Source organism: Leopardus geoffroyi, chromosome D1 (assembly GCF_018350155.1).
Source record: "Leopardus geoffroyi isolate Oge1 chromosome D1, O.geoffroyi_Oge1_pat1.0, whole genome shotgun sequence".
Classification (NCBI taxonomy): Eukaryota; Metazoa; Chordata; class Mammalia; order Carnivora; family Felidae; genus Leopardus; species Leopardus geoffroyi.
Genome location: NC_059329.1, coordinates 66,203,111 through 66,230,095, shown reverse-complemented (window position 1 = coordinate 66,230,095; position 26,985 = coordinate 66,203,111). Strand labels below are relative to the sequence as shown.

Here is a 26,985-nt window from a genome sequence, read left to right as displayed (position 1 = left end):
TATTTTTGAGAGACAGAATGAGAGTGGGTTAGGGGCAGAGAGAGAGGGAGACACAGAAGCAGAAGCAGGCTCCAGGTTCTGAGCTGTCAGCAGAGTCCCACGCAGAGCTCAAACTCATGAGCTGTGAGATCATGACCTAAGCCCAAGTCGGACGCTCAACCGACTGAGCCACCCAGGTGCCTCTGAAGGTGTTAATGCAAGTAGGCAGAGGCTGTGTACATAAAACAGTTCCCTTCAATAAGCTCCCATAATTTAGTCAACTATTGTTTAGCGTTGGGTTTTTAGGTTGCTTCCACATTTACCATTATACTAATAAATAATGCTGTTAGGAATAACTCCCTGTGTATCCTTACTTCCATGAAATAGTTTCTTAGAAATATAATTACTGGAACAGTATTTTATACAGACTGCCAAGTTGCTCTCAAGAGGAAATTCCAATACACTCACCAGTAAGCTGAACACTGTTCTGAGATTTAAGTGTGGAAAAAGTTAACAGTCAACAACGGCACGTTTGGGCTCAGTGAAAGAAAAAGCTAAATGAGGTGACCTGGGTTTGCTAGTGAGGGGCGACAGGGTGAGGCAATGGGAAAGCTTCTAAACCCTTTTCTGCCATCCTGTGACCTTCACAGGTTATAGCTCCTCTCTGATCCTTAACGTTCCTTAAACTCGATCGGTTCGCTTCAGGCTTTGTATTTTTCAACATTTTCAGACGAAACATCTTGACCCGACAGAGTGAAGACAGCTGCTTGGAGAATTGGTGAAGTCAGTAAGCTGAATTACCATTCGCTGCGAAACGCCAACTAATCACTCGCGGGCACTTCCGGCGGCCGGGACAAAGGGTTTGAAGTTTCAAGGACCGCACTTCCGGATAATTAAAGCTGCGCATTAGATGCCTCTTGTCCTCGAGCTACTACCGACTCTGGGACTGCGACTGCGCATGCTCTATACAGTCGTGGGCAGGGGCGGGGCAGTGAACGGGGCGGGCCAGGGCCCTGACTTGTCTCGCGGTTACTGGGCGAGCGTGAGCGCGCGAGGCACGGGGGTGGTGCGGGGCGGAGCCGACTCCGAGTGGGCGCTGTAGGTTTCAGCAGAGCGTCGCTGTGCTCTCGGGGCTGAGGTCGTCTCAGGTGAGGTGGTCGCCCCGGAAGTGGCTGTGGCTGCGGCCCCTGATGTAAGGATCCTGAGGCGGAGGTGTTGTTAAGCGGGGGCAGCATCACCTCTCTTCCTTCACCTTCCCTGCAGCAGCCATGGCGAAAGGCAGAGTCGCCGAAAGATCGCAGACGGGGGCACTCCACACGACCCCTGTGGGGGACAGGGCAGCGGGGACGCGCGGTCTCATGACGCCAGGCAGCGGAGACTACTTGAAGGGTGAGTAGAACCGGAATCAGAGCTGGGGTTGGCCCAGAGGGGGTAGTGTGCCGGAGGGGCTTCGGAGTAGAAAGGACCCCGGTCTGTCCCAGGGATTTTCGAGGGGGCCTGCTTGGCACCCAGGGGCGCGGGAGCAGAGAGGGTTAGGGACCTGGGCTTGCTTGGGCCGCTGCCCACCTCAAGGCCAGACACTTAGGAGGTGGCTCGTAAATGCTGTTGTAGTTGAATTCAATTAAAAGAAGTGATGACACTGGCTTGTTTGAAGCTCAGGGAGGTTGTAAGCTTCATAATATTGAAGCTAGACAGAGCTGGAAGGAACTTAAAGACTCTTGCCTTATTTTCACTGATGAGGAAACTGAGGCCCAGAGTGGATATGGAACTTGCATAAAGTCACAAGATTAGTCAAGTAGTAGTTAAGAGCAAGGATTTAACTATGTCCAGGTGCCACTTCCAAGTGGCCTGCTCAACCACTTACGACTTTGGACTTGTTATCTTTAAAAACTCAGTGTCTAAACTGTACAGTGGGGATGACAAAGGTGATAGTAATAATAGCTTAGCTTGCCGTGTGGATTACGCAAAAATAATGGATGTAAAGCATTTAGTGTAATGGCTTGTGTGGAGACTAAATAAATGTTAATTATTATCATAGCTGAGACCTCCCATTCTCAAGCTTTTTTCCATTACACCATTCTGGCATTTCTCTGGACTTTAAATATTATTTTAAGAAGAAAGCATACCTGGAAGCTAAATACTTTGATTCCATCTTGGCATAGAGGTTTTCACTGCTTTTCAAAAGTTAAAATGATTAAATTCTTTAAATATTTTTTAAAAAGCCCATAAACTTGAAGGGATCGTAACAAATGGCCATTGTGGTCCACCACCGGTGATGAGTAGGGAGAGGGTCTTTGAAGACTGTCTAGCAACATCATAAGTATAGACAACAATAATGTATCGCACACTTTAGTTTAAAATGTCTTTAGTCTAATTTGACTTTTTAGGCTTTATGTATTTGGGTATTTCTCCATCTTATAGACAGTAGAGCCAAATAACTTCAAAACCCCAGAAATGAATTGTTGTTTAAGTATAAATCCACTCTAAATTAAAGGAACATTGTTTTGAAGATGCTGTTATGGAGACTGACAGTAATCCAAGTGTGTCCTGAAGACTTCTTCAGGAAGTCTTTCCAGATAGATCATTTCTAAAGATTGTCATTTGGTTTGCAGTAGCAGTCAATTTTTTTTATTACTGATTTTTGTTGTTTTAACCTAAAGCTATTTGGAAAATAAAACCTTGAAACCTCCAAAATGCTTTTATAATTGTTTATCTTTTATCATTAGAATAACCCATTAACACAATTATTTTTATGATGCTATCAAACGACTTCTGTGCACTACACATCTATAGAAGGATAGAGGGAGATGTGAAGGCATGCCTTCAGGAAGAAGTAGGGTTTGCATTGTTAGAGAGAAGGTAAGGGATTCTGCGCGGAGGAAACATTAAGCTGGAAAGTTAGTGTGAATCTTTATGTCAGCAAACTTATTAACATTAATTTGTCAGGAATGGAGGATTTCTGTTGGGTATAGGAGATAAGGTTGGCTATGATCAAAATAATGTTGGTACAGAGGGATTTAAGTGCAAAGTTAGTGTTTTTTGTTTTTTTTTTTTAATGTTTATGTATTTATTTTGAGAGAGAGAGACAGCAGGGGAGGGGCAGAGAGAGAGGGAGAGAGAGAATCCCAAGCAGGCTCCGCACTGCTAGCGCAGAACCAGATGTAGGGCTCAAACTCACAAACCATGAGAGATCACGACCTGAGCTGAAACCAAGAGTGGTTGCTTAACCGACCAAACCACCCAGGTGACCAAACCACCCCGGCGCCTCATTGCAAAGTTAGTTTTTTGATCCATCCTGTTAATTAGTGATTTCCAGTGTTTTCTTTTTCTTGTCTGCCTCTCAGTTTCTGTCTCTGTGTCTCTCTCTTTAATTAGTGTTAGGAATTCTTTCTCTGGGCAAAAGATTTTGTAGATCCCTTACATGATAGGGTTTGGTTGCTTATGGTAATGGTAATGAGCCGGTGATGTGGTGTCATTAGTAACTACTTAGCAACCAATTTTCCAGATTATGAAAAGCAATTTTTGTTAATTGCAGATGGTATCTAGTTTAACATCTCAAAAAAATTAAAGGTTTTGGAGAAGAGATAAAAATTTTAATAACTTTTTTTAATATTTATTTTTGAGAGAGAGGGATAGAGAGCAAGTGGGGGAAGGGCAGAGAGAGAAGGAGAAGAGCTTGATGTGGGGCTGGCTGAGTGTTGTGAACTGTGAGGTCATGACCTGAGCCAAAATCAAGAGTTGGACGCTTAACTGACTGAGCCACCCAGGCGCCCCAAATTTTAGTTAACTCTTGATTGAGAAATACATCTATGTAACTTTGACAAATAGTTGTCATTGTGTGTATGCTTGAACTACTTTACATTCTACATGCAGTGTTTGGTATGTTTTAGTGGATTCCTTGCTATGACTCTGATCTCTAGTCTAACATCTGAGCCTTACAGACTGAGGACCACTGTGAAGACTTGACCAAGATAATAACACTGAGAGTCTAATTCTTGCATGATTAGGAAGAGTAAGTAAGAAGCACTTATGAGGCTCTTGATATAATCTACATGCAAGAGTGCCTGAATGAGGGTATTTTATTTTCTTCTGTGTTATTTGTTCTGGCTGATTTGTTTACTAGCAAGTCATAGAAGTTTCCCACTTCGATTCAAGAGAACTGCTAGGACTGTGTTTTTTAAATATATATAGATCATCATCCTTGTGAGCAGCGAGAGCACTGTGAGATCAGTTGATGGGTAATGATGAGTCATTTTAAAAAATGGAAGAGAAAATAGAGTGCTTCACATGTAGTAGGGCATAAGTGTTCTTTGAATTTTATTTTTCGTTTTATAGATTTTTGTGTGTACTAATCATGATATAAAGCCGTTTATTATGATTGCAGCCAAAAATGTTTGAGAAACATTGTCTCAAAGTTGATTTTACTACTTTTAGAAGACAATATTGTTCAACTTTGGATAATACACCCCTCTCAGGTGCCTGTTCTAGATCCTGCCTTGTTTATTTGGTTCAGTAAATATTCTTTGAGCATCTGCTGTGAGCAAGGTACTGGCTTAGAGGAAGAAAGAAGCTCTGATTACTGATAACCGGGAGTTAAGACTAAAATTGGCAACTGGATGTCAACCAAGGTGTTAGTATAATTTGTTGAGACAGTCTCAACCAAAATATTATGTATCAGGATTTTTGTGCTTATCAATAGAAAATACAATTGAAACCCTTGCTGAAAGAAGGTTGATTGATATATATAACTAAAAAATTGATAGATTAAGTGGGATTCCCTGGTTTCAGCCTGGAACCAGTGGCCCAATGAGCCCAGTGATCAGGATCAGATTTCTTTCATATCTTTGATGTCAGCTTTACCTTAAGGTTGATTTCTTGTGAAGGTCCAGGTAAGCTAAATACGTCCTTGATAACTTTGATAATGTTTTTCCTAGCATTGCCAATAAAAAATCTAAATATTCACACTGATTAGACTGTCTCAGATCAAATGCTTGTCCCTGAACCTATCACTGTTATCAGATTGGCTCAACCTGATTCATGTTTGACACCTAAAAAAATGGGAGTAGGAATGAGGCTAACTCAGTTTTCCCAAAGATGGATCTCTGTGATGGGTCACTCATGATTTTTCTCTATTTGTGCTCAACCATCTTCGTGAAGAAGGTGAATTTATATTACTGGTATTGGGTTAGATTAGATATAAGAAAAGGGTAAGGATTCTAATCAAAGGTGTTGCTTCAGATGATACATCATGAAATCGAGGTTGGGCATGGAAGGAAGAAAAGTGAGGAGCCCAAGAGAAGGGAGAAAGTGGAGGGAATAAGCTCACGAAAGAATAAAGGTGATCAAGGAATAGCATGTTGGAATTGAAAATGTCCAAGGTAGAGAAGTCTCGGGATGTGAGAACTTAGTGTGTCGCTGGAAGTGGGTGGCTAAAGTTGAATAGAAATGAACCTTAAAGACTTTTGAGCCTGGGTGGATCATCTAAATGGATGATGAATCTTTTAGGATTATGAAGAAATTTATTATAAGCTTGATCTCAGTCTTTGGTGAATGGAGGTGGGAAGCATCTGAAAGTGGTTAACTGAGTCTGAAGGTATGTGGATTGAATGGTACCACAATTGCAGGGCATAATCCTTAGAGAATGAGCTTTCATACAAAATTGGTAGTGCCATTTTGTCTGCTACCTACAAACATGTTTTGTGTGTGTAATAGTCAATTACTTGTATTTTATAGTTAGCTGTTTACATTTATACTTGATGATACTGCTACCATTTTTTTATTTTTAAAAATTAAAAAAAATTCTAAAGCCCTTGAAATAAAATTTACTTACAAAAATACTGCAGTAGATTCTTGTGACCTTGAACACTTGTTAGAGTTTCTGTAAAGAGATGGGTCTTTTGCTTCTTCATGGTAGAATCAAGTAAGTTTAGAAAACATTGAATGTTGAGAACCTGATGACCTGATGGACCTGATGACCAGTAGAGTCATTCCTAAAATCTTGCAGATTTAGGAAGATTTTGCTTTTCAAAGGTTTTTTTTTTGTATGTATGTATGTATGTATGTATGTATGTATGTATGTATGTATTTAAGAGGGAGTGAGCACGGGAGAGGGAGGGAGAGAGAGACAGAGAGAGAGAAAGAGAATCTAAAGCAGGCTCCATGATCAGTGTGGAACCTGACTCGGGTCTTGATCCCATGACCCTGGGATCATGACCTGAGGCGAAATTAAGAGTTGGGTGCTCAACTGACTAAGCCCCCCATGCCCCTCAAAAGATTTTGATATGAAAATAGGGAGCTACTATAGGGCCATTAAGGTTATGACTTTTCAGAATGGATATATGCATATTAGGAGTTAGAGAAAAGGTGATCTTAAGAGGAAGAATTGAAGATACTGGGTGCATAGAGAAGAGACAATTCTTTGAGCAAAATCTGGAAGGAAGTGTGTTGGCATTTAATGCAAAGGTAAGGGGAAAGGAGCAAGGGAGGATAATTTGAGGAACAGATCTTAAGGTAGAGATTGGGAAGCTCACTGAAGTGTGGAGGGAGTGTCATTGTTTGAGAATTGATGAAGATAGAATTAAAGGCTTGAAGAGACTTGAAATAGCCCTTTTGGAGTGTGCTGTGAAAGGATTATTTGCTAGTGATAACCTTATTTGAAGATAGAAAAAATTGTGAATTTGTAGGCTAAGAGAACATAATCTTGACTTTCTCTAGTAGTCTAATAGTAATTTTCCCCTGGGAGGAGGTTGGAAAGCAAAATATGGGGATAATTCAGATTGGGAATTAGTATGATGGAAGATGTGAAGGTTAATGAATGTGTAAAGTACTGTTGTGGGTAGCTCTAAATGCTAAATGACATGGCACATTATAAAAATGTATGCTATACATGTAGATGTATAATTATTATTAAAACAAGATTTTCAACTTTTATTTGTGTAGAACTCTAAATCAATTACATGCTAGTCTCTGGACTTAATAGAATTACACTCAAGAATAATTGTTGAATCATAATATCTAACAACCCCTAGTTACCAGTTAGTGTGAAAGAAAGGAGAGCTTCAGGGGCGCCTGGGTGGCTCAGTGGGTTAAGCAGCCTACTTCGGCTCAGGTCATGATCTCGCGGTCCGTGAGTTCACGCCCCGCGTCTGGCTAGTGCTGACAGCTGAGAGCCTGGAGCCTGTTTCAGATTCTGTGTCTCCCTCTCTCTGACTCTCCCCTGTTCATGCTCTGTCTCTCCCTGTCTCAAAAATAAATAAAACGTTAAAAAATTTTTTTTAAAAAAGAAAGGAGAGCTTCAATATTGAAGGTCATTTAGTTTCTGCATTCTCATCAGTTTGTTTTCTGTGTTACTGTTGAACACAATGCTTGACAAAATTTTCCTAATTTTAAAGAGTGCAGAAAATAGGTATCAAGTTAAACATGGAGGTTAATTTTATTCAAATGTCTATGTGTTTCATCATCCAACTGTAAGACAACAAGTAGCAGTCAGAGAAATGTGTACTCTGGGAGCATTCAGGGTAGTGTTCTGTAGTCCAGTTAAATGTTGCCTGACACCTTTCTTCCCTCTGGCTCCTTACTTAGGACTGGCAAATGAATAATGGGAAGAAAATATTATAGTTTAACTTTAAAGCTAGCTTGCTTAATGTCTTACTTAATTTTTTTTTTAAGATTTTATTTTTAAGTAATGTCTATACCCAATGTGGGGCTCACTCAGAACCCAAGATCAAGAGTCTCTTGTTCTACCAACTGGGCCAACCAGGCACCCCTAATTGTTAATTTAAGAGAACTGTATAACCTGTTGAAATCTTTTTATATTTAACTACAGTATGGATTAGAAAGCTGTAAATTCTTCTTATCTTTTAGTCTTCAACCACGTTTCTACCTGCTATGTGAATCTTGCCTCCATTACTCCAGCCCAGTAATCTTGCTTTCCTATATACTCAAAACCCCTTTGTGCCATTCATTCCTTGGTAATCTAGCTAATGGTGCTATCAGTTTCTTAGAAGCAGAGATTGAGGAAAACATTTTGTACATAATAGATGCTCAGCAGATCGTCCTAAGCAACTCTACATTTGACTGCATACCTTGCAGAGGAGAAGTCCTAAAGGAAAGTACCAGGAAAGAGGTGGGGGTTGGGGGGATATCAGCCATTTATTCTTACCAGTAATTCTTGTGTGCACAAATGTCTGCCATATGAAAAACAACAACAACAACAAAAAAAACCAGTGGTTTTGAAGAGTTTAAAAGATGCCAGTAATATTAAATTATTTGTATCAGTCCTTTTTGTACTCTGGACTTGATTCAAGCAGGAAAGTAAGTGAAAAGTGAAGGCTGAGCAAGTTAATTCCAGGTAGATTTAAAAGTAGCATGCCTTTAAGAAGTAGCAGGCCTTTCGAATAATTGTACAGAGTATGTGTGTGTATATACACTTTGCTTTGATGTCAGCCCATAGAAAACTATGCCATAAACCTCAATGTTTATATATTACTTTTATTTCTTTTCCTGTGGATTACCTCTTTATTAACAAAGTAGGAAAATAAAATTTTAGCCTTGTGAGAAGTTTGTATTTCAGTAGATTTTCTATTTAAAATCACATTTTTGGGGGCGCCTGAGTGGCTCAGTCAGTTAAGCGTCTGACTCTTGGTTTTGGCTCAGGTCATGATCTCACAGTTCATGAGTTCAAGCCCCACATCAGGCTCTGTGCCGATCTCCCTGAGGCTCCCTCTCTCTCTGCCCCTCCTCTGCTCTCTCTGTCTCTCAAAATAAAGAAACTTTAAAAAAATAAATAAAAAATTAAAAAATTAAAAAAAAAAACATTTTCGGTTGAATTGGTTTTATTGCACACTGATTTTTTTTGTCACTTTTGGCTGATTATTCTTTTCTTTTCAGAGTAAATATGATTTCTTAAATTCTCAAGAGAAGCATTGAATTAGATATCATAAGCAAGGCAAAGATATGGACAATTAGGCATTTGTTATCATAAGATTCTGCAGAGGTCTTTTCATATTATGCCCACCTCAGATGTTTAAGGTCTCTGTTCAATTTTCTGTGCTGCAAAACATACAAATACATTAGTGGATTAATGAACTATAGTGTTCAGTGCCAGGCATCCTGGTTTATTACTCCATTGAAGCCATCTTTTGTAGTATTTTATGATCACATTGCTTCCTGCAGTAAATTTTAGAAATATGATACGAGTGGAGTGCCTGGGTGGCTCCATCAGTTAAGCGTCCAACTCTTGATTTCAGCTCAGGTCATGATCTCATTGTTCATGAGTTCAGACCCTATGTGGGGCTCTGTACCAAGTCTGCTTGTGATTCTGTCTGTCCCTCTCTCTGCCCCTCTGCAGCTCATGCTCTCTCTCTCTCTCAAAATAAATAAACTTAAAAAAAGAATATTTAAAAAAAAAGTATGATATGAGCAAATAAATTTCTATTTGTAACTTGGTTTTTGAAGTACAGTCCTTTTTTTTTTTTAATGTTTGAAGTAAAGTCTTTTTTTTAACTTTAGTGTTCATATACTAGAGCTTGATAAACCTAATATTGTCTTTCAGAAAGTCAGCTTTAATGAACAGATAAGAACAATTTGTATCTGGTATATCAAAGCACCAAACCTAAGCAATTTGTGTTATAGCAGAAATTATGAGTTGATTATACATGGATATTAAAGGGCTTTGGGGATATACTTTATGCCATTCGGTTCTTTAGGAATTTTTTTAATAGCGCAACCTCCTTAGGGCCTCTATTTACTTACCTATAAAATAGGCAAAATGGGCCATATTGTTTTCTCTTAAGTTTTAATGTACATGCAGATCACCTGGGTATCTTATTAAAACACAGATTCTGATTTAGTAGTTTTGGCATGTTGGCCTGAGAATGTGCATTTTTTAATGTTTATTCTGAGAAACAGAGAGAGTGAGCTAGCAGGGGAGGGGCAGAGAGAAAGGATCTTAAGCAGGCTCTGCTCTGTCAGCATAGAGCCCAATGCGGGGCTTGATCTCAAGAACCAGGAGATCATGACCTGAGCTGAAACTGAGAGTCGGATGCTTAACTGACTGAGCCACCCAGGCGCCCTCTGAATCTGTATTTCTAACAAGCTCCTGGTGATACCAATTCATGTAGTTCACACAATACACCTTGCGTGGAGCTAGGTGGTTTGTATTGCTCCATGTTTAACATAGAATTGGGCAAAATCTTACCAATTCAGTGTGAAATATATAAAACTACAATAAAATGAGACAAGGTATAAAAATGAAGTTTGTCTTTTAGTTAAGGCTTTTTGGTTGAAAGGAGCAGAAATAAGTTTAAACTAGCACCAATAAAAAAGGAGATTCTTCTAAATATATGAGACAATCTCGGGGCTCCTGGGTGGCTCAGTTGGTTAAGCGTCCAACTTCAGCTCATGTCATGATATCGCAGTTTGTGAGTTCAAGCCTTGCATGGGCTCTGTACTGACATCTCAGAGCCTGGAGCCTGCTTTGGATTCAGTGTCTCCCTCTCTCTCTGCCCCTGCCATGCTCACTCTCTCTCAAAAATAAACGTTTAAAACTTTTTTTTTTTTTTAAAGAGGCAATCTCACTGGCATCCGTGAGCAAGAAATGAAATATAGCTAGGCTTTAAGGGAAGTGGAAAGTTAGAAGTTAACAAGTGGGTTAGCTATAGCTCCCACTTGGGCTCTCTGGGTTTTTGTTTTAACCTCCACTCTTAGATTTTCTGGTACACGTCTTTGGCCTGCCTTGTCATTATCTGTGGCCTTCACTGCTTGATCTTTCAGCCTCAAGACATACCACCTCTTGACAACAGTATCTCTTTTAGTTCAAATTTTCAAGAGACAATTTGGTCAGCCAATAATGAGTTTCTACTTGAGTCAGGTGTCCAACCTTGGGCAAGTTAGCCTTCTGTTGTTTGGGAAGGTAGAGTGTTGGAATCAAACTGTAATAGGGCCAACGAGATTAGCCCCTTTGAGAGGAAGGGGAATATGAGAAAGTTTCCCTGAGGAGGAGGGTGTTACTCAACTGTGCAGTGACACCTATCTAATACGTTTATATAAATGTTTGAGAATAAGAATTTGCCAAATGAACAAATAGAGTACAGGCATTTGTTTTAGGATACTTCATAAAAAGTATGTATAAAAGTTACACAGGCAGTAGTTAGGGAGGGGCATAGTGGTAGATTCATTCTCAGAGAACTAAAAGTAATTCTTATGGTATACATATATTTTTTAATTCCCTGAGCGTTAAAAGTATGTACATGGAATAATGGTAAATGTGCGCAATAAAAATTATGCCACCACTTCTGTTTCCACAGAGACCACTACTAAGGTATCTTGGCCTTGCCTCCCCACTATTGACTACTTCCTGATAAAAACAGCTCATCTTGCTCATTCTTCTACTTGCTGTTTCCTGGATCTCATTCCATACTTTTATCTTTTTATTTATTTACTTATTTTTATTTTTATTTTTATTTTTAGAGAGAGAGCATGTGAGCGGGGGATAGGGGCAGAGGGAGAGAGAGAGAGAGAGAGAGAGAGAGAGAGAGAGAGAGAGAGAGAATCTTAAACAAGCTCCACACTCAGCAAGGAGCCTGACACTGGGCTCAATCCCATGATGCTGGGATCATGACCTGAGCCAAAATCAAGAGTCAGACGCTCAACCAACTGAGCCACTCATGGACCCTATACTTTTATGTTGCATATAATTTTTTAGATAACACGAAGAGTACCTTGTGAGGGAATGTGAACAAATTCTGCCATTCTTGGAGTCCCAGAGAGCCACCCAAAACATTTGAGGCTCAACTATATTCTGAAGCGTTTGGTGTAAAAAGTACTGTATTAACATTCACCAGTTGTATTAGTCAGTTTCTGGGTTCTTGTGACAGTTGAAGTAATTGCCACTTTACCTCATTTTTCCTAAGAGGGCATTCTGTCTATGTTGTCAGCTCCCAATATAAATACATTTGAAAGTCAGTGATAGTTAACTAGAGCAATGCCCTCTTTTCTCCTTTGGCTTATCAGCAAATCAGTGCTGCAAATTCTGGTGTTCTGTTTTTTAATGCTTCTGAAATGGGTATATCCTCCCGAAGCAATATGCCTGGTTAATAAATGGCAAATACATTAGTAGTTAAATTTTTATGTTAAAACTGAGCAAAAGTATGAACAGTTTATTGGGGAGGAAAGTCGTTAAGGAAATTATTTGCTGACTTGGAATACTGTCTTTTAAAAATATTTATCTTAATTATAGCTTTTTTTTTTTTTTTTTTCCCTTTCAGAAAAAGCCTGTGCAGAAGCTGGGTCAGCAAGAATGTCACTTCTTATATTGGTGTCCATTTTCTTATCTGCAGCTTTTGTTATGTTTTTGGTATATAAAAATTTTCCTCAGCTTAGTGAGTAAGTATACAGAAAGAAACTGAAAAATGCCTAGACATTTATAGATAAAGTAGATTAAAAGTTAAACTAATTTGAAGCAACAGAACTGTCATGGTGAGTGTATATTAGCTATCATGATTTGTAGCAAGTCTCTAGTGACACTTATTTAAATACTCTTTCCCAAATATGCCTCCTGATTTTCTGTGCAGGGTTATCCTAGCACTGCTCCTGTAATTAAAGCCTCATCTTTCTAATGGCTTTCAAATTAAAAATATATATATAACTATATTAAGAAATAGATTTTTATGTCATGATCCTGCAGGCATGTGCCTGTCCCTTGTACCCCGCTCACTTGCATACATGTATACATACAAAATTAAAGTTTCCTGAAACAGGTGGTGGTCTCTGATATTTTCTAAACTATTCTATTTATTTAATTTTTCATGCTAGTAGTGACTAAGCAAGCTTATTTTAAAATCCATAAAAGACACCTGTGGTTTGAAAACCATTGATGCTCTTCTTCTCTGCTTTCCCTACCTTTCCATCTATGTTTCTCCCTTCCTTCTTGTGATCAGTTTGTCTGCTTCTATTCATTCATTTCTATCCCCACCACATCTCTCTCTCCTAGCTCTTTTTCTTTTCCCTGTTTTATGGAAATGATATGACCTGAATAGGTAGTTTTCACAGTGAAATGGACTTTATAAAAAAAATAACTTGTATTATCTTAAATACATCCAAAACTCCTTAGCCAAAAACTTGGGGTGAAATGTGTTTCAGAATTTAGAATTTTTCCATTTTTGGACAGATAACATGGAACAAATACTGTTATGTAGTACCTCCAGCAGGATCTGGGGAAGGATCCCATTATCAAATTTATTAATATTTTTTGCAGAGGAATGGGCATGATAAAAGACTATGATATTTAAGTGTGGGTCAATTTTTGCTGACAAAAATATGAAAAACTTTTGGTTTTCAGAGTTTATTGAATTTTAGGGAAGAGATTATGGAACTGAAACATACTTTAAGAAGGCAGAATATCCCAGGGCTGTTTAACCACAGTAATACCAACCTATGTTAATCATAGATTACATAAAAGACTTACTAAAATGTAGTTAGACTTTCAACCAGAGCCAGACTAGTGTGGTAATGGAGAACTGTGAAATATGATTTCAGGGTGTTTGGAAGTTCCCGTTTCCTCTAAATTCCTTTCAATAACAATTCCTCATGCTTGAAATTTTTGTAATTAAACTTATTTTTATTTTCATACTTCAATTTCTTATGTCAGTGTAAATGCCTTTGGGAGCTAGCATGTTATATTGTTAGGTTACTATTAGTGTTATTGAATTTTAGATCCTTTCTGGTTTTGATCAAGGAGGAGGCAGTTAAGAGCTGACTGAAAGAGGGCAAGAATATATAGATTAAGGTTGTCTTTGCTCCCAATCTGCTCTAAGAATGATAACATCACTTGTGTACAAGTGTGCTGTTCTACACCTGTTATGTTCCGCTTATTTCTTTCTGTGTGTGTGTGTGTGTGTGTGTGTGTGTGTGTGTGTACACACCCCTATAAGGAGTTTTTTGGTTTTTAAATTTATAAATGAGAAATCACAGTTTACCTACTATTTTTATAGAAATTAGGCAGCAGTCTATCATTGTTCTGCAAGATTGGTTAAATTGTATCATGTAAACAAATGGGCACAATATACATTAAACACAAACGTAATTATTTGAGCCTTTTATAAGTAAAAAATTCAGTTCCAAATAAGGCACCAAATATAAAGTAAGATTAATAGAAAAGGAAAAATGTGTAAGTTTTTATCTGAACTTTGAGTCGAAATATTCCAGAAGATATGTGAACTGTAAATTCATCAAAAATTTTACTTAATTTTAGTTGTAATTAATTATTGATTTTAGCTTCTCATGAGGATTACCCAAAATGATGTTAAATATGTTTTGAATATGCTAACATCAGTTCACTTTTTAACTCAAAATTTATACCAGCATTGGAGCAAATGCTTTTAATCTAATTTAGTTTGGGTCATTCTGAACTTTCATACATAGATAACATGTCTCAAGAAATTATATTAAATCATTAAAAACAAATATTTATAGACTTTTGAACTTAAAACTTATGAATTTATGGTTAATATAATACAGATCAAAGCGCCAAATCATTTTGGATAAAACTTCATGTTTTGAACTTGATTTTGATATTAATTATCTTGGCAAATTTCTGCTTTAAAATTTTTCACTTTAATTTTATTTCTTTAGAGAAGAAAGAGTGAATATGAAGGTTCCCAGAGATATGGATGATGCCAAGGCTCTAGGAAAAGTTTTATCCAAATATAAGGACACCTTTTATGTACAAGTACTTGTAGCTTATTTTGCTACATATATTTTGTATCCTTTTAACTAAAAAAACTGTTAATCTAGTTTTGTTCAAGAAAGAGGTCTTAAAGGGTCTGTTTAGTTATGCATAACTATTTTTTTCTTTTAAAAGTTATTAATTTCATGTAACATTAAATAAAATATTGAAAAATTAAATGGAAAAAATTCTCACTTTAAACCTATCTCCCTCAACTCAGTTATTATTTTTGAATATTTACCAGTTTTTTTGTATTCTGCTTATTTCACTTATCATAAACATTTTCCTCTCCTCTGCATTATTCAAGATAATTATCTATTTAATTTATGATTGTATTAGTTAGTTGATTATTTTAATTTAGTTTATTTATTTTGAATAGTCACCACAGCATAATTTTTAAAAATACTCCCTTAGGTTTGAAGATATAATTTGTAATTAATTTTTTGCTTTTATACATGTTGTGTTATAAAACTTTCTATTTGTGATTTTTTTCTTCCATTTAATGGTTTCTTTGTAAAAAGATCTTAAGTGGAAAATTAGTCATTCAAAGGATATAAATTTTTAAAATAACTCTTGGATGTATTTCTTTTTTTTATAGAAATATATGTTGTATTAATTAGTCAGGAAAATAGCTTTATTCTTCCTGCGTATTTTCAAACTGCTTATGCTACTGGTGATTAGTCTTCCAGTTACGGGCTTTAACTTCAATCTGATTTTTGTATCTTTTATTTTAATCCAACCTATTTTCAAATCTTCTCGTTTAATGAAACACATTATCTCTTGATCCTGTAAAGGTAATCATTCTCCTTTTGAAACCAACATTTATTTTTAAAAGTTAAACTAGTTACTTTATTAATTCTCTCAAACTCTTTATATTCTTGCTTCCTGTTTTATTTCCTGAATTTCTTTTGGCTTATGGGACTTCGCAATTAAAACTTTTTCTTGTAAAATTCATTAGCATTTTCTTTTTCTTGGATTGATATTAGACTAGATATTATGTATTTAACATATATGTATGTTTTTCTGTACTTGCCTCCTTATATAAATGTTGTCAGTATATTCTTAAATACCCTGAAGCAGTTATTCCTAGCATAAACAGTTTGTTATTAAGTATGTTAACAAAAACTTTTGCTGATAATACAAACATTATTCCTTTATCTACCTGGTGAGAATACATTTTTATTTAGGTGCTTTGTCATCTTATTTATTATGAGAAAAATCAAATTTGGGAAAAATTTAGAGGATAATTATTATGCATCTGTCTTTCAGCAGGTTATTTGGCATCTATTTGTAAAGTGATTTAATAATACATAAACTGTTTTAAGAAATCCATAACTGCTCCCCTTTCCTACTAATTCCATTTTAGAACCTATCTGGGAAAACCATAGTGTTAGTGTTAGACTTAAAGGTTATTTTGCCTCTATACACTTTAACCATAAATTAAAATATTTTCCTCAAGTAAGATAAAAACTTGATCCCTTTTTTTAATTTGGCATTTATAAGGTTTTTGTGAACAAGGCATATAGTTTTTGTTTACTTTGGAAAGTCATCTTTTTTTTTTTTTTTTTTTTTTTTTTTACCCTACTTTGCCTCTCAGCTTTGGGAGGGATAACATGTCTGAGGGATAAAGGAGATACCCACTCATAAGGTCAGTCAACCAGTTAGCATAAATGGATCTTGACAATCTCTGGGGTTATAAATGTTATAGCCTAGTTGTCTTAATATCCATATGCAAATTAGTAGAAAAGGATAAACTGTCCTATAGAAAGTGAATTGAAAGTATAAGAAGGGCTTTATTATTACAAAATACACTTGGTTTGAAGTTTTAAATTTTATCAATTTTTTAATTTTTTTTAATGTTTATTTATTTTTGAGAGAGAGAGAGAAAGAGAGTATGAGCAGGGGAGGTGCAGAGAGAGAGAGAGAGAGAGAGAGAGGGAGACACAGAATCCGAAGCAGGCTCCAGGCTCTATGCTGACAGCTCAGAGCCAGACTTGAACTCAAGGACCGCGAGATCATGACCTGAGCCAAAGTCAGACGCTTTACTGACTGAGCCACCCCAGGAGCCCCTAAGTTTTACATTTTAAATATTGGTTAATAGTAAAAATACATATATTGGTTAATATTGTCAATTCAGGAGGTTTTATTGCATATTGTTATTGTTACCTTGATATGTAAGTGATTGTAATGATTTCACATCTCATTTTAGATTTTTATAACATAACTTGTTAAATTCATGTTGTCTTATAATTTTCTATTTTCACTTTTGAATCTTAAGCTCTTTATTAAAAAGATACTTTTTAAAATTCAGTGAACAAAAAAGAGAAAAGACTTTATCTTAGGGCATATAACTGATACAGTGTTAATTAATAGAAAGAAATTAATTGAACAACATGTAATTTTTAAATTTTCTAGTTGACATTAGAAAAAGTAAAAAAACACTTGAAATCAATTTAAGTAATACATTTTACTTGAACCAATATGTCAAAATATTATCATTTTAACACGCAATCAGCATAAAAATTGAGGTATTTTTACATTCTTTTTTCACACTAAGTCTTTGAAATTTGTGTGTTTTGCACTCATAGCACTTGAGTTCAGACTACGTACATTTCAGTGTCTCCATAGTTACATATGGCTAGTGGCCACCGTCTTCAGCAGTGTAGTATTAGTACCTTCACTGGTATTATGTAATGTCAAACTTGAATATAAATGGCTTTTTACATTATAATTATTTTATTCATAATCAGTTTTCTAATTTACTAATTATATTCTAAGTACAAATCTAGTGTTTTGAGCATTCAAAGGTAGAACAACTATTTCCATCTGGGGCACTAGGGAATTATGGGTAGAGATGGCACAGTCTCATTCTGAGCAAATCTAGAGCAGAGCTTACAAGCACAGGGTGTGGTTAACAAGTGATCAGTTATCCAGTTTAGTTGGACTATAGGGTGTGAAAAGGGGAGGATAGAGACACAAGTGTAGGGAGATAGGACAGACACTGCACTCAGACTGTAGAGGACTTTGAGTACCAGGCTGAGGAATTTAGAATATTCAGTGGTATTGGGTAGTCACTGAAGACTTTTGAGCTATGGATGACATTAAATGTGTCACCATCATCTCTTTTTTTATTTCCCTAAGGCTAAAATCTTAGGGTAATTTAAAAATTTCTTTTATTATGGAAAATTTTAAACCTACACTAAAGTAGAGAAAATCATACAGTGGACTCCTGTGTACTCATCATCCAGCTTCAGTAGTTATCAATATTATACCAGTTTTGTTCTTGGTGGTTACCTTTCTTTGGCTTTGTATTTTGGGCTGTTTAGAGAAAAAAGGGAATAGGTAGAGGACCCTGTTTAGGGTTGGGAAAGGAAGGTAACATTTACTTTGATTTAGGACATGCAGAATTTTAAATATTCAAATAGAAGTATCCGTACCCAAATGTCAGTAGGGAACTGGTTGCATAAGCCATGGCAAGTCTAAACACTGGAGTGTACTCTAGCTATTTAAAAATGAGAAATGTCTCTCTATGTGGTTAAGGCATTCATACCTCCAGGATATAATGTTAAATGAAAAGAGCAAGGTGCAGAATAGTAAGTCAGTATGCAATGTTTTATCTAAGCAGGGGAGGATGATATGAGTACACACATACACAAGGAGATAATTTATCTGTTTTTGAAAAGAAAAAAAAGTTTTTTTAATGTTTATTCATTTTTGAGAGAGCACAAGCAGGGGAGGGGCAAAAAGAGAGAGAGAATCTGAAGGAAGCTCCAGGCTTAAAGCTGTCAGTGCAGAGCCAGTCGTGGGGCTCAAACTCACAAGCCTGATCACGACCTGAGCCGAAGTTGGATGCCTAACCGACTAAGCCACCCAGGCGTCCCAAGAAAGGGTATTTTTAAAAGCCAATACAATGTTTACCTGTGGGGAGAGAGATGACAGAGGGATGGAAGTCATTCTCTAGATGTACTTTATTGTGTAGATTTGACTTTAGAACCAAGTAAATATTTTACATAATTATAAAATGAGTTAAATCAGAGTGAAAAAATAAACAGGAAAAAATCATTACTTTTGGCCGTGAGACGGGTGGATGAGTAAGTCAGGTTGCAAGGAGACAGGGAGAGAATCTCCTCTGAGGAAGTGAAGGTGAGGCACACTAGCTGGATAGAATACGATGGTCAAGGAAAGCCTAGGTTTTCTTGAGTTCATAGGCATCAGAGTGGGTTTATACAGCAGGGATCCTGTGGAAGAGCAAGAAACTGAAGATGAAAGAAGCCAGAAAAAAGAAGAGATTGAGATGAAAACATGAATAGAGTAGGAGAATGGGTGAAGATAGAAATTTTAAAAGAAGCATAGACGTTGAAGGAATTCACTCTGACTTGTAAGTAAATCATGTTAGGGGTTTTTAAAAGGGGGTAGGGGGATTCCAGACTAAAACTGGGAGCAAACAGGAAGTAGTAAAAAGCATAATTCTTAAAAGTAAGCTTTGTGATCTTTATTCTGTAACCCCTATCCTTTTTTTTTAATGAGTAGTGCACTGAGGTAAATGTTTATAAGTTAAATTAGAAACAAGTAATTATCATACCCTAGATTTCCACAGAAACCATGTTTCTTGAACACATTTAGGAGTAAATGCAGTGCATTAGAGAAGCATATAAGATTACTGAAGACCTTTGTTCTCTCTCTTTCTCTCTTTTTTTTTTTTCCCCTCCCTTTTGTTTCTTTTGCCAAAGTGCCCAGTTCTTTATCTGGAACACATTGGATATTTGTCTTGGTTTTTCTTTCAGTAACACACTCTTAATAGCATTGTATTTATAATAATGCTAGAAAATGGTCAATTTAGAGTTAAAGGCATCATAACTGATGGTTTTTTAAACTTTTAGATACAATTTTGCTTTCTTAATACTGAGATACAGATATAATCTTATTAACATGATAACTTCTGTATTGATACTTGTTTTCTGAAATGTTTGATTTGTCTTTTAAAAATTCCATTGTATTATGTTTTAATCCTTAACTTAGAAGTTAACAGCTTGCAAACATTTGCTATTCCAGGCTCTATATTTCTCAGTATACTCTCAGGGTTTCTTTATCCCTTTCCGCTAGCCTTATTTCTTGTTTGTTTGGTAAGTATATAAAATGAATTTGGGAGACTAGAAAAAAAGTAGCTTTTGATAGAATGATGAGGGAGAAGGATGGCATCTGGTCCCACTAGTTTGTGTAAACATAAACTCATTAGTTTTAAGAGGTGATTAATGTTTAAGTAATATCTTTTAAGTCCCCCCATAAGCAGATGTTATAGTTTGCTATTTTCCTAGAACAGGGGCATCACAGACTTAAGTCCAGAGCTGGAGGTGGTATTTTCAAGCATAGCAGTTGAAAAAAAATTAGCTTTTAAATTTTATTCTTAGGCTAGCTAGATGCTATTATTAACTATTTGGATGTAATCACTAAGTTTAATCATAAGTGCCAGTTTGTTTTAGTTATTCTCATTTTAGTTATAATTTGGTCTGAGAAGGGACTGGATCAGATGGGTTCTTGTTCTCTGCATGAGAGATGTCATGTAGAGTACCCTCCCTTAACCCCCCAAAATATATACTAGTTGAGCTTTGCTTTAAGTGACTATATCCATGTGACTAAGATGGAAAAGTACACAATGCTTATGGCTTTTTGTTATTTCCTAGTGTTCTGGACTCGGTGCCTCATTCTGCTATATGCTCTCCTATTTAGTTGGGAGGCCAGTTGTATACAAATACCTAACAGAGAAAGCAGTAAAATGGTCACAACAGGTAAACATGTATTTTTTTTTTTTAAGTTATTTAGTGTCATTCTGTGCCTAATTGGGAGGTCAGTGTATAGTCCCTACATAAATTAACCCAGACTCAGGGCTTTAATAAAAATGATTTTTGACCAAAGTAAATTATAGTAGTAGTAGGCAAATAATGAATGTTAATCATTTCAAATATGCAGTTTCTGTACTGTAACAGTAATTGTAATTCTTCATTCCTAGTAAGTTCAGTCAGAGCAGAGAAGTCATCATTCTGGTGAAGACATTCACATATTTGGACACCTCACCTGTTTTGTGTTGATGCAGTCCACTGTCAGGGGGTCACTGAAAAACTTCTATCAACCAACTCCTTGAATGTATTTCATCAGTAGAAATGACTGTTCTCTTTAGTCAGGATTTCTACAAAAACATGCAATGACAAATATAGGCACCACTACACGGAAAGGTTTAATATGATGTTGCTAAGAAAATCTCATTTTTAGAAGGAATTGGAAGAAACAACCTGTTAAATCTCAAAGGAATTGCAGAAATCGTTCTGCCTTACCCTTTTGTTTTACAAACTAGGAGATGAGAAGTTAAGCATTTTGCTGCAAATCACAATCATCAATTGTAAAGCAAGATTTAGAAGTATAAACTGCTTTTATTTAATTGACTAAATATCTCCCTATACTTGTTCAATCTCACTTATCTAATGAATGAATCACTTATGTAATATATATCATAACACAAAAATAAAGATTAAATTAGAAGCTAGGTTTACTGATGTGCTATACTAGCCTTTTACATTATAGGAAGTTAAAAATTAATCACATGATATGTATCTTATGTATAGTTATAAATTTAATTTTGCTCTTTCAGGTGTGAAGGGTCATTGTTGAGCCATCTAATAGTGCAACATTAAGCTATATGTACAATTAAAAAAAAAAAACAAACTCATCTCATGTTACTTAGCTTTGGTAATGAGATCATTGTCATTTTCAGGTTCCTATGTTGATCATTTCTGCTGGATAGATTCTGAACTATCAGGGAATGAGAATTTGAAATAAGTATATTAAGGAACTTTTTCTCGATATTGGCCTTATCTTGATCCTAACTGGTTTCTTTCTTATGACAGGTTGAGCGTCATAGAGAACATCTCATTAACTACATTATATTTTTGAGAATAACACCATTTCTGCCGAATTGGTTTATTAATATCACATCCCCTGTGATAAATGTGCCATTGAAAGTTTTTTTTATTGGCACTTTTCTAGGTAAGGCCTCTGGTTCACGCTGTGTTAGAACTCGTGTACATACCTAACAGTGTCCAGCTGGGCTAGATTTCATGTTCTTTGCACATATTTCAGCACAGAGCCTGGCATACATAAATAGCTATCCTGAAATGTTTGCTGGGTTGTGTTGATTTAAGTGTTCCTTCTTTTAAATTTTTTTTTTAATGTTTATTTATTTTTGAGAGAGAGAGACAGAGACAGAGCATGAGTGGGGAAGGAGCAGAGAGAGGGAGACACAGGATCCGAAGCAAGCTCCAGGCTCTGAGCTGTCTGCACAGAGCCCAGTGCGGGAACTGCGAGATCATGTCCTGAGCCGAAGTCGGACGCTTAACTGACTGAGCCACCCAGCCGCCCCTGTGTTACTTCTTTTAAAGAAGACTACTTTATTGGATATTTTTTTAATCATAATAAAAGTGCCCGTTTTGAAATACTGAACTTTAATTTTCAATAGAGTTGATTCTATTTTCTTTTCATTGACATTAGTATTTATTATGGGCATTACGAAAAGTATGGGGGAAACAAGGATTCTTGCTTTCAAGGAGCTGGCACTTAATTCTGAAATTAATTAGTGGACGTAAAGATGCTTATGTATTTTGTGAATTCTGATGGTTCTTTAGTAAGAGTATTCTGCTTTTCTTTCAAATTTAATTTGAGTTGTTTAGATACCAACGAAGTGAACAGACCTCTTGTATTAAGTATCAGTTAAAGTTTAAGTTAATACTTACAGATCTTGAAAAGAATAATCAAAATCAGTTTTTTGTTGCTGCTCTTAAAGAATTCATTGAGAAACTTAAAAATCTTAGGGATATTTTGGATTTTGTAAAATGTTACAGAATCAGAAGAGAGAATTTTGTCCCCATCTCTTTAATTTTACAGATGGAATACCCACAGATTTAGTTAACTTCAACTTTGGCTAAAGTGACTTTTCCAATTTGTTCTGGTTTTTTAATAAAATGTAGTTGTTCCATCCATGCTGTGGTATAAACTGTTCTTACTCATATTTTGAGTATCTTTCCATATCTGAGTATCTCCTACCACTTCATTTTTATTTTAAGTATATTCTGTCAAGGATGAATGACAGTTTACTCAATCTTATTGTTGAACATTTAGATTGTTTCCAGATTTTTTGTTGTTTATAATGCTTTGATGGACATCCTTGAGCCTAGGTCTTTGCTCAGGTACATTAGTATTTCCTAAAGTGCAAATTGTTGGATCAAAGCACATTCTTTTTTTAAAAGCTGTTAAGAAATGTTCTAAATTATTTTCTAGAAAATTTTCTTGAATTTTTAAATTCCTTATCCTCCAGAGGTAGTTGAAAGATTGAATTCTTTATATGGAAATAAACTTGAGGGGCCTTATTTATTTTTAATTTATTTTTAATGTTTATTTATTTTTGAGAGAGAGACAGAACACAAGCTGAGGAGGAGCAGAGAGAGAGGGAGACACAGAATCAGGAGCAGGCTCCAGGCTCTGAGCTGTCAGCACACAGAGCCTGACACGGGGCTTGAAACCACAGTCTGAGATCATGACGTGAGCCAAAGTCGGATGCTTAACCGACTCAGCCACCCAGGCACCCCTTGGGGCTTTAAATTAAATAACAATGTACCAAAACAGAGATTACTATATTCTTGTAAGAAATTTTATACACACAGAAAATTTTAATTTTTTAAAATTTAAACATGGGTTTATTTGAATCAGTTTAAAATAGTACGTTACAAAGTGTTAGAATAATGTCAGTGCTGTTTTGAGTTCTGAATAATTTTGTGAATATAAAATATATTATAAAATTTTATTTTTAAAAAATGGTTATGTTTTTCTTTTTTCTTTTAGGTGTTGCACCTCCCTCTTTTGTAGCGATTAAGGCAGGAACAACACTGTACCAGCTTACAACAGCAGGGGAAGCTGTTTCCTGGAACTCAGTATTTGTTCTAATGATTTTGGCTCTTCTTTCTATTCTGCCAGCCATCTTCCAAAAAAAACTAAAGCAGAAATTTGAGTGAGAAATCATCTGGGTTTCAGTTTTCCTATCATCATCATCATCATCATCATCATCATCATCATCTCAGGATTGGCAGGCTTAGGTGTTAAAATCACCTCTTCAGTAATTGAAATGAGTTTGTAAAATAAAATTTCCTGTCACACAGTTAAAATAATTCATGTAAGAGGTAAGGGAGAGAAGAAAGTAAAAGTGGAAATTGATATATTACGAAAAGTACTGTCAGTAGTTACGATAGACATCTTCTAAATTACTACTCCAACGGTAGCTGTAGATAATCAGTAGCTGTGTAGTGGGAAATTCTTGATCCAACTGATTCAATTTAATAGTTTCATGAACTGGCTATCATATTTATTCTTGACTTGATAATTTAATATTTTCCTCTCTTTTCCCTTACTAATAACTGAAATAGGGAAAGCAAATACAAAATACAAAAGGAAAGATTCTAGATTTGTAAAAATAGTATTGCGGTTCTTGCTAATGTTAGCCTTCTTCAAGAGCGTAAACTTGAAAACTAAAGCTCAAAAAGGAGATTTACATTTTCTTCCTTTTTTAACTTTGAGGTAATGGATTTGTTTAGAAGGTACATCTGGTGGACTACTGAATTTGGAAAGGATATCATGCTGTATCTGTTGTGTAAATTTTATTTTTGTTTATTCCTGTTCTAGATTATCATGGGTTAGTCTGAAATTTAAAATTCTGGCCAGTCTGTTTCCATCTTTTTTTCTAGCTTTCACAGTATTTCTACTGTGCATATAAAAATGGCAATTACATGATAATTGTATTATATTGGTGTTGATGATTTATATTCAGATAATATTTTGTTACACAGTCCCCCTTTACTATCTCAAAAGGGGATCAAAAACAAACATTCAAAGTATGCAGTTTTTAGATGATAGGTTAATTATATTACTTTATATTTTGAAACGGAAGCAGTGGCAGCGCAACACTTAAGTGGTTAAATATAGTTTATTTGTTTCAATAACTGTAAAATTTACCTCATTTATTTATTGGTCTGGTCATTAGAATATGTATTATATAATTATCCTTTTTATGCATGATATAAGAATGCCTTGTTTTGGGTTTTTTGGATAGCTTTTTTGTTTGGGGCTGCTTTTGATTAATGCAGTTACCCAATTTAGTGTGTTTACTTTTTATAACTCCAAGTAAAATTAAATCCTTACATGGTAACTACTCTATTTAAATGGTCCTGGAAAAGCTTAAACAGCTTTCTGCTGCTTGCTTAATGGTAATACCCTTGATTTCCTGATTCTAGGACATAGCTGATATCTAAGGTACTTTGTCAGTTTTACCTTCACCCAAGACTGTCATGTTGAAAAGTACTTTAGCTGTGGGAGAAATCCTTGTATGTTTTTATTGTGAGAGGAATGGTCATCCTCAAAGCCTGTTTCTACTACATAATGTGGACTGATTATTTTTTCTATCACAGTATTAACAAATGGATTTATTGTAAATACAAAGAAAATATATTAATTAATATACTATTCTTACGTCACCTGGCCTTTTGTGTGAAATTATTTGTATTCATTTCTAGCAAGGTTTTTCTTCCTTCCTTATTGGCCAGAGATTGAGTGATAAAGCTTTTGTTATTTTTACAAATGAACTTAAAAACAGAAGTCTTTTTGGACAAAGTTCACTAAATATTACTGTATAAAATGTAATTGAGTACATTTTTATCAGACTTTTAAAAATAAAAGTAAGAGCTTGGACTCAAGAGAAGCCTATTTACTCCAGTGTGTATATATTATGTTTATTCTCAGAGTATTATCCCTATCCTTATCATTGATTCTATCCCTTCGCGGATTATTTTTTTCTGAGTTTCTTAGAAAACTGAGCTGCCACTTGGGTGGGGTATATATTCTTCTCCCAAGAGAATAGCCAGTCTTTTTTAGATTCATCGTAATTGGCTGCACCCTAAATGTAGTCAGTGGTCTATATTCATGGATATGTAGACTTGGTCTGATACCAGATTCAAGCTTCAGCCACATCTTGAAGACAATTACATAATAATAACCACCAGAAAGCAAGTATGTGTACACTGGGAGAGGCAAATAGGCTAACTAGGTAGCTGACCCACTGAGACTGCTAAATAATTAGTTAATGGCCTTTCTCTGGAGTTCTATTTGAATATAATATTTCCAAGATACTTAATAAATGCAAATTAAAATGTAATAAGAATAAGAATAAATTGTACTGAAAAATTTAAATGTAGTACTTGGGATTTATTTCATGGAAGTATTTATGTTAAAACAAACTTGCATTGAATAAAAAGTAACATTCTCCTACAATTCTGATGCACATTTTCACCTCTAAGAACAAAGAAAATTTTGAAGACCTTTTATTTTTATAGTTGGCTTTTGAGAGTCTTAAATCAACTTTTCAAATTGTAGAGGTGGGGCGCCTGGATGGCTCAGTTGATTAAACATGCATCCGTGTGCTGACAGAGTGGAGCCTGCTTGGAATTCTTTCTCCCTCTATCTTGCCCTTCCCCCACTTATGCTGCTCGCTCTCTCTTTCTCAAAATAAATAAATTAAAATTGTAGAGGTAAGTAAATACAGGTAAATATCTAAGTTTCTAGTTTATATAATGATTTCTTTATAAAAATTCTTTGTTCTTTTGAAAATGGTTAGAATAAATCAAAAGGACTGAAGCTTTCCTCATGTTTAAATGATCATTCACCGCTTGTAGTTTAGATGTTTAGAAAGTGGATCTTAGTGCAAAAATATTTTACATATTTTCTTCCTTACCTGGGAAAAACTTGCTAGGCTGGGTGACATTAGGAGGGATTGTTTAAACTCTAGGCCTCATTTTTCTCATCTGGAACAAGTGAGTTCTAAGGTCCAGGTTCCTTACAGCTCAGACATGATAGAATTCTGAAATTAATGAAAAATATTAATAAGCCCCTTTTTTAAATGTTCATTTGTTTTGAGAGAGACCGCACGCATGAATGGGGGAGGGACAGAAAGCGAAGGGGAGAGAGAATCCCAAGCAGGCTCTGTCAGTGCAGAGACCGATGCGACCTCGATCCCCATTGACCCTGGGTTCATGACCTGTGCCCGAATCAAGAGTTGGATGCTTAACCCCATCGGTGGCCCCCCCAATAAGCCCTTCTAAATAAAAATATTTAAGCATATCTTGCCTTCTATAGCTTGTTTTATAGCTTATAGTGTGCTTTCATGTACATTATCTCATTTAGACAAATTAACC

At 35.8% G+C, this 26,985-nt stretch overlaps 1 protein-coding gene across 2 annotated transcripts; it reads left to right on the top strand.

Moving 5' to 3' along the window:
- Positions 1 to 991: 991 nt before the first annotated feature.
- TMEM41B (transmembrane protein 41B) lies at positions 992 to 25,501 on the top strand. 2 transcript variants are annotated; one of them, XM_045484450.1, is made up of 8 exons: positions 992 to 1,127; positions 1,243 to 1,368; positions 12,246 to 12,363; positions 14,611 to 14,739; positions 19,734 to 19,827; positions 20,386 to 20,490; positions 21,604 to 21,742; positions 23,591 to 25,501. In XM_045484450.1, the coding sequence occupies exons 2-8, from the start codon at positions 1,248 to 1,250 to the stop codon at positions 23,758 to 23,760; spliced, it is 876 nt and encodes a 291-aa protein (XP_045340406.1). In that variant the 5' UTR covers positions 992 to 1,127; positions 1,243 to 1,247; the 3' UTR covers positions 23,761 to 25,501. The 2 variants fall into 2 exon arrangements, with proteins under 2 accessions (XP_045340406.1, XP_045340407.1); XM_045484451.1 differs by having other exon boundaries at positions 1,026 to 1,127; positions 1,246 to 1,368.
- The last annotated feature ends 1,484 nt before the right edge of the window (positions 25,502 to 26,985 follow it).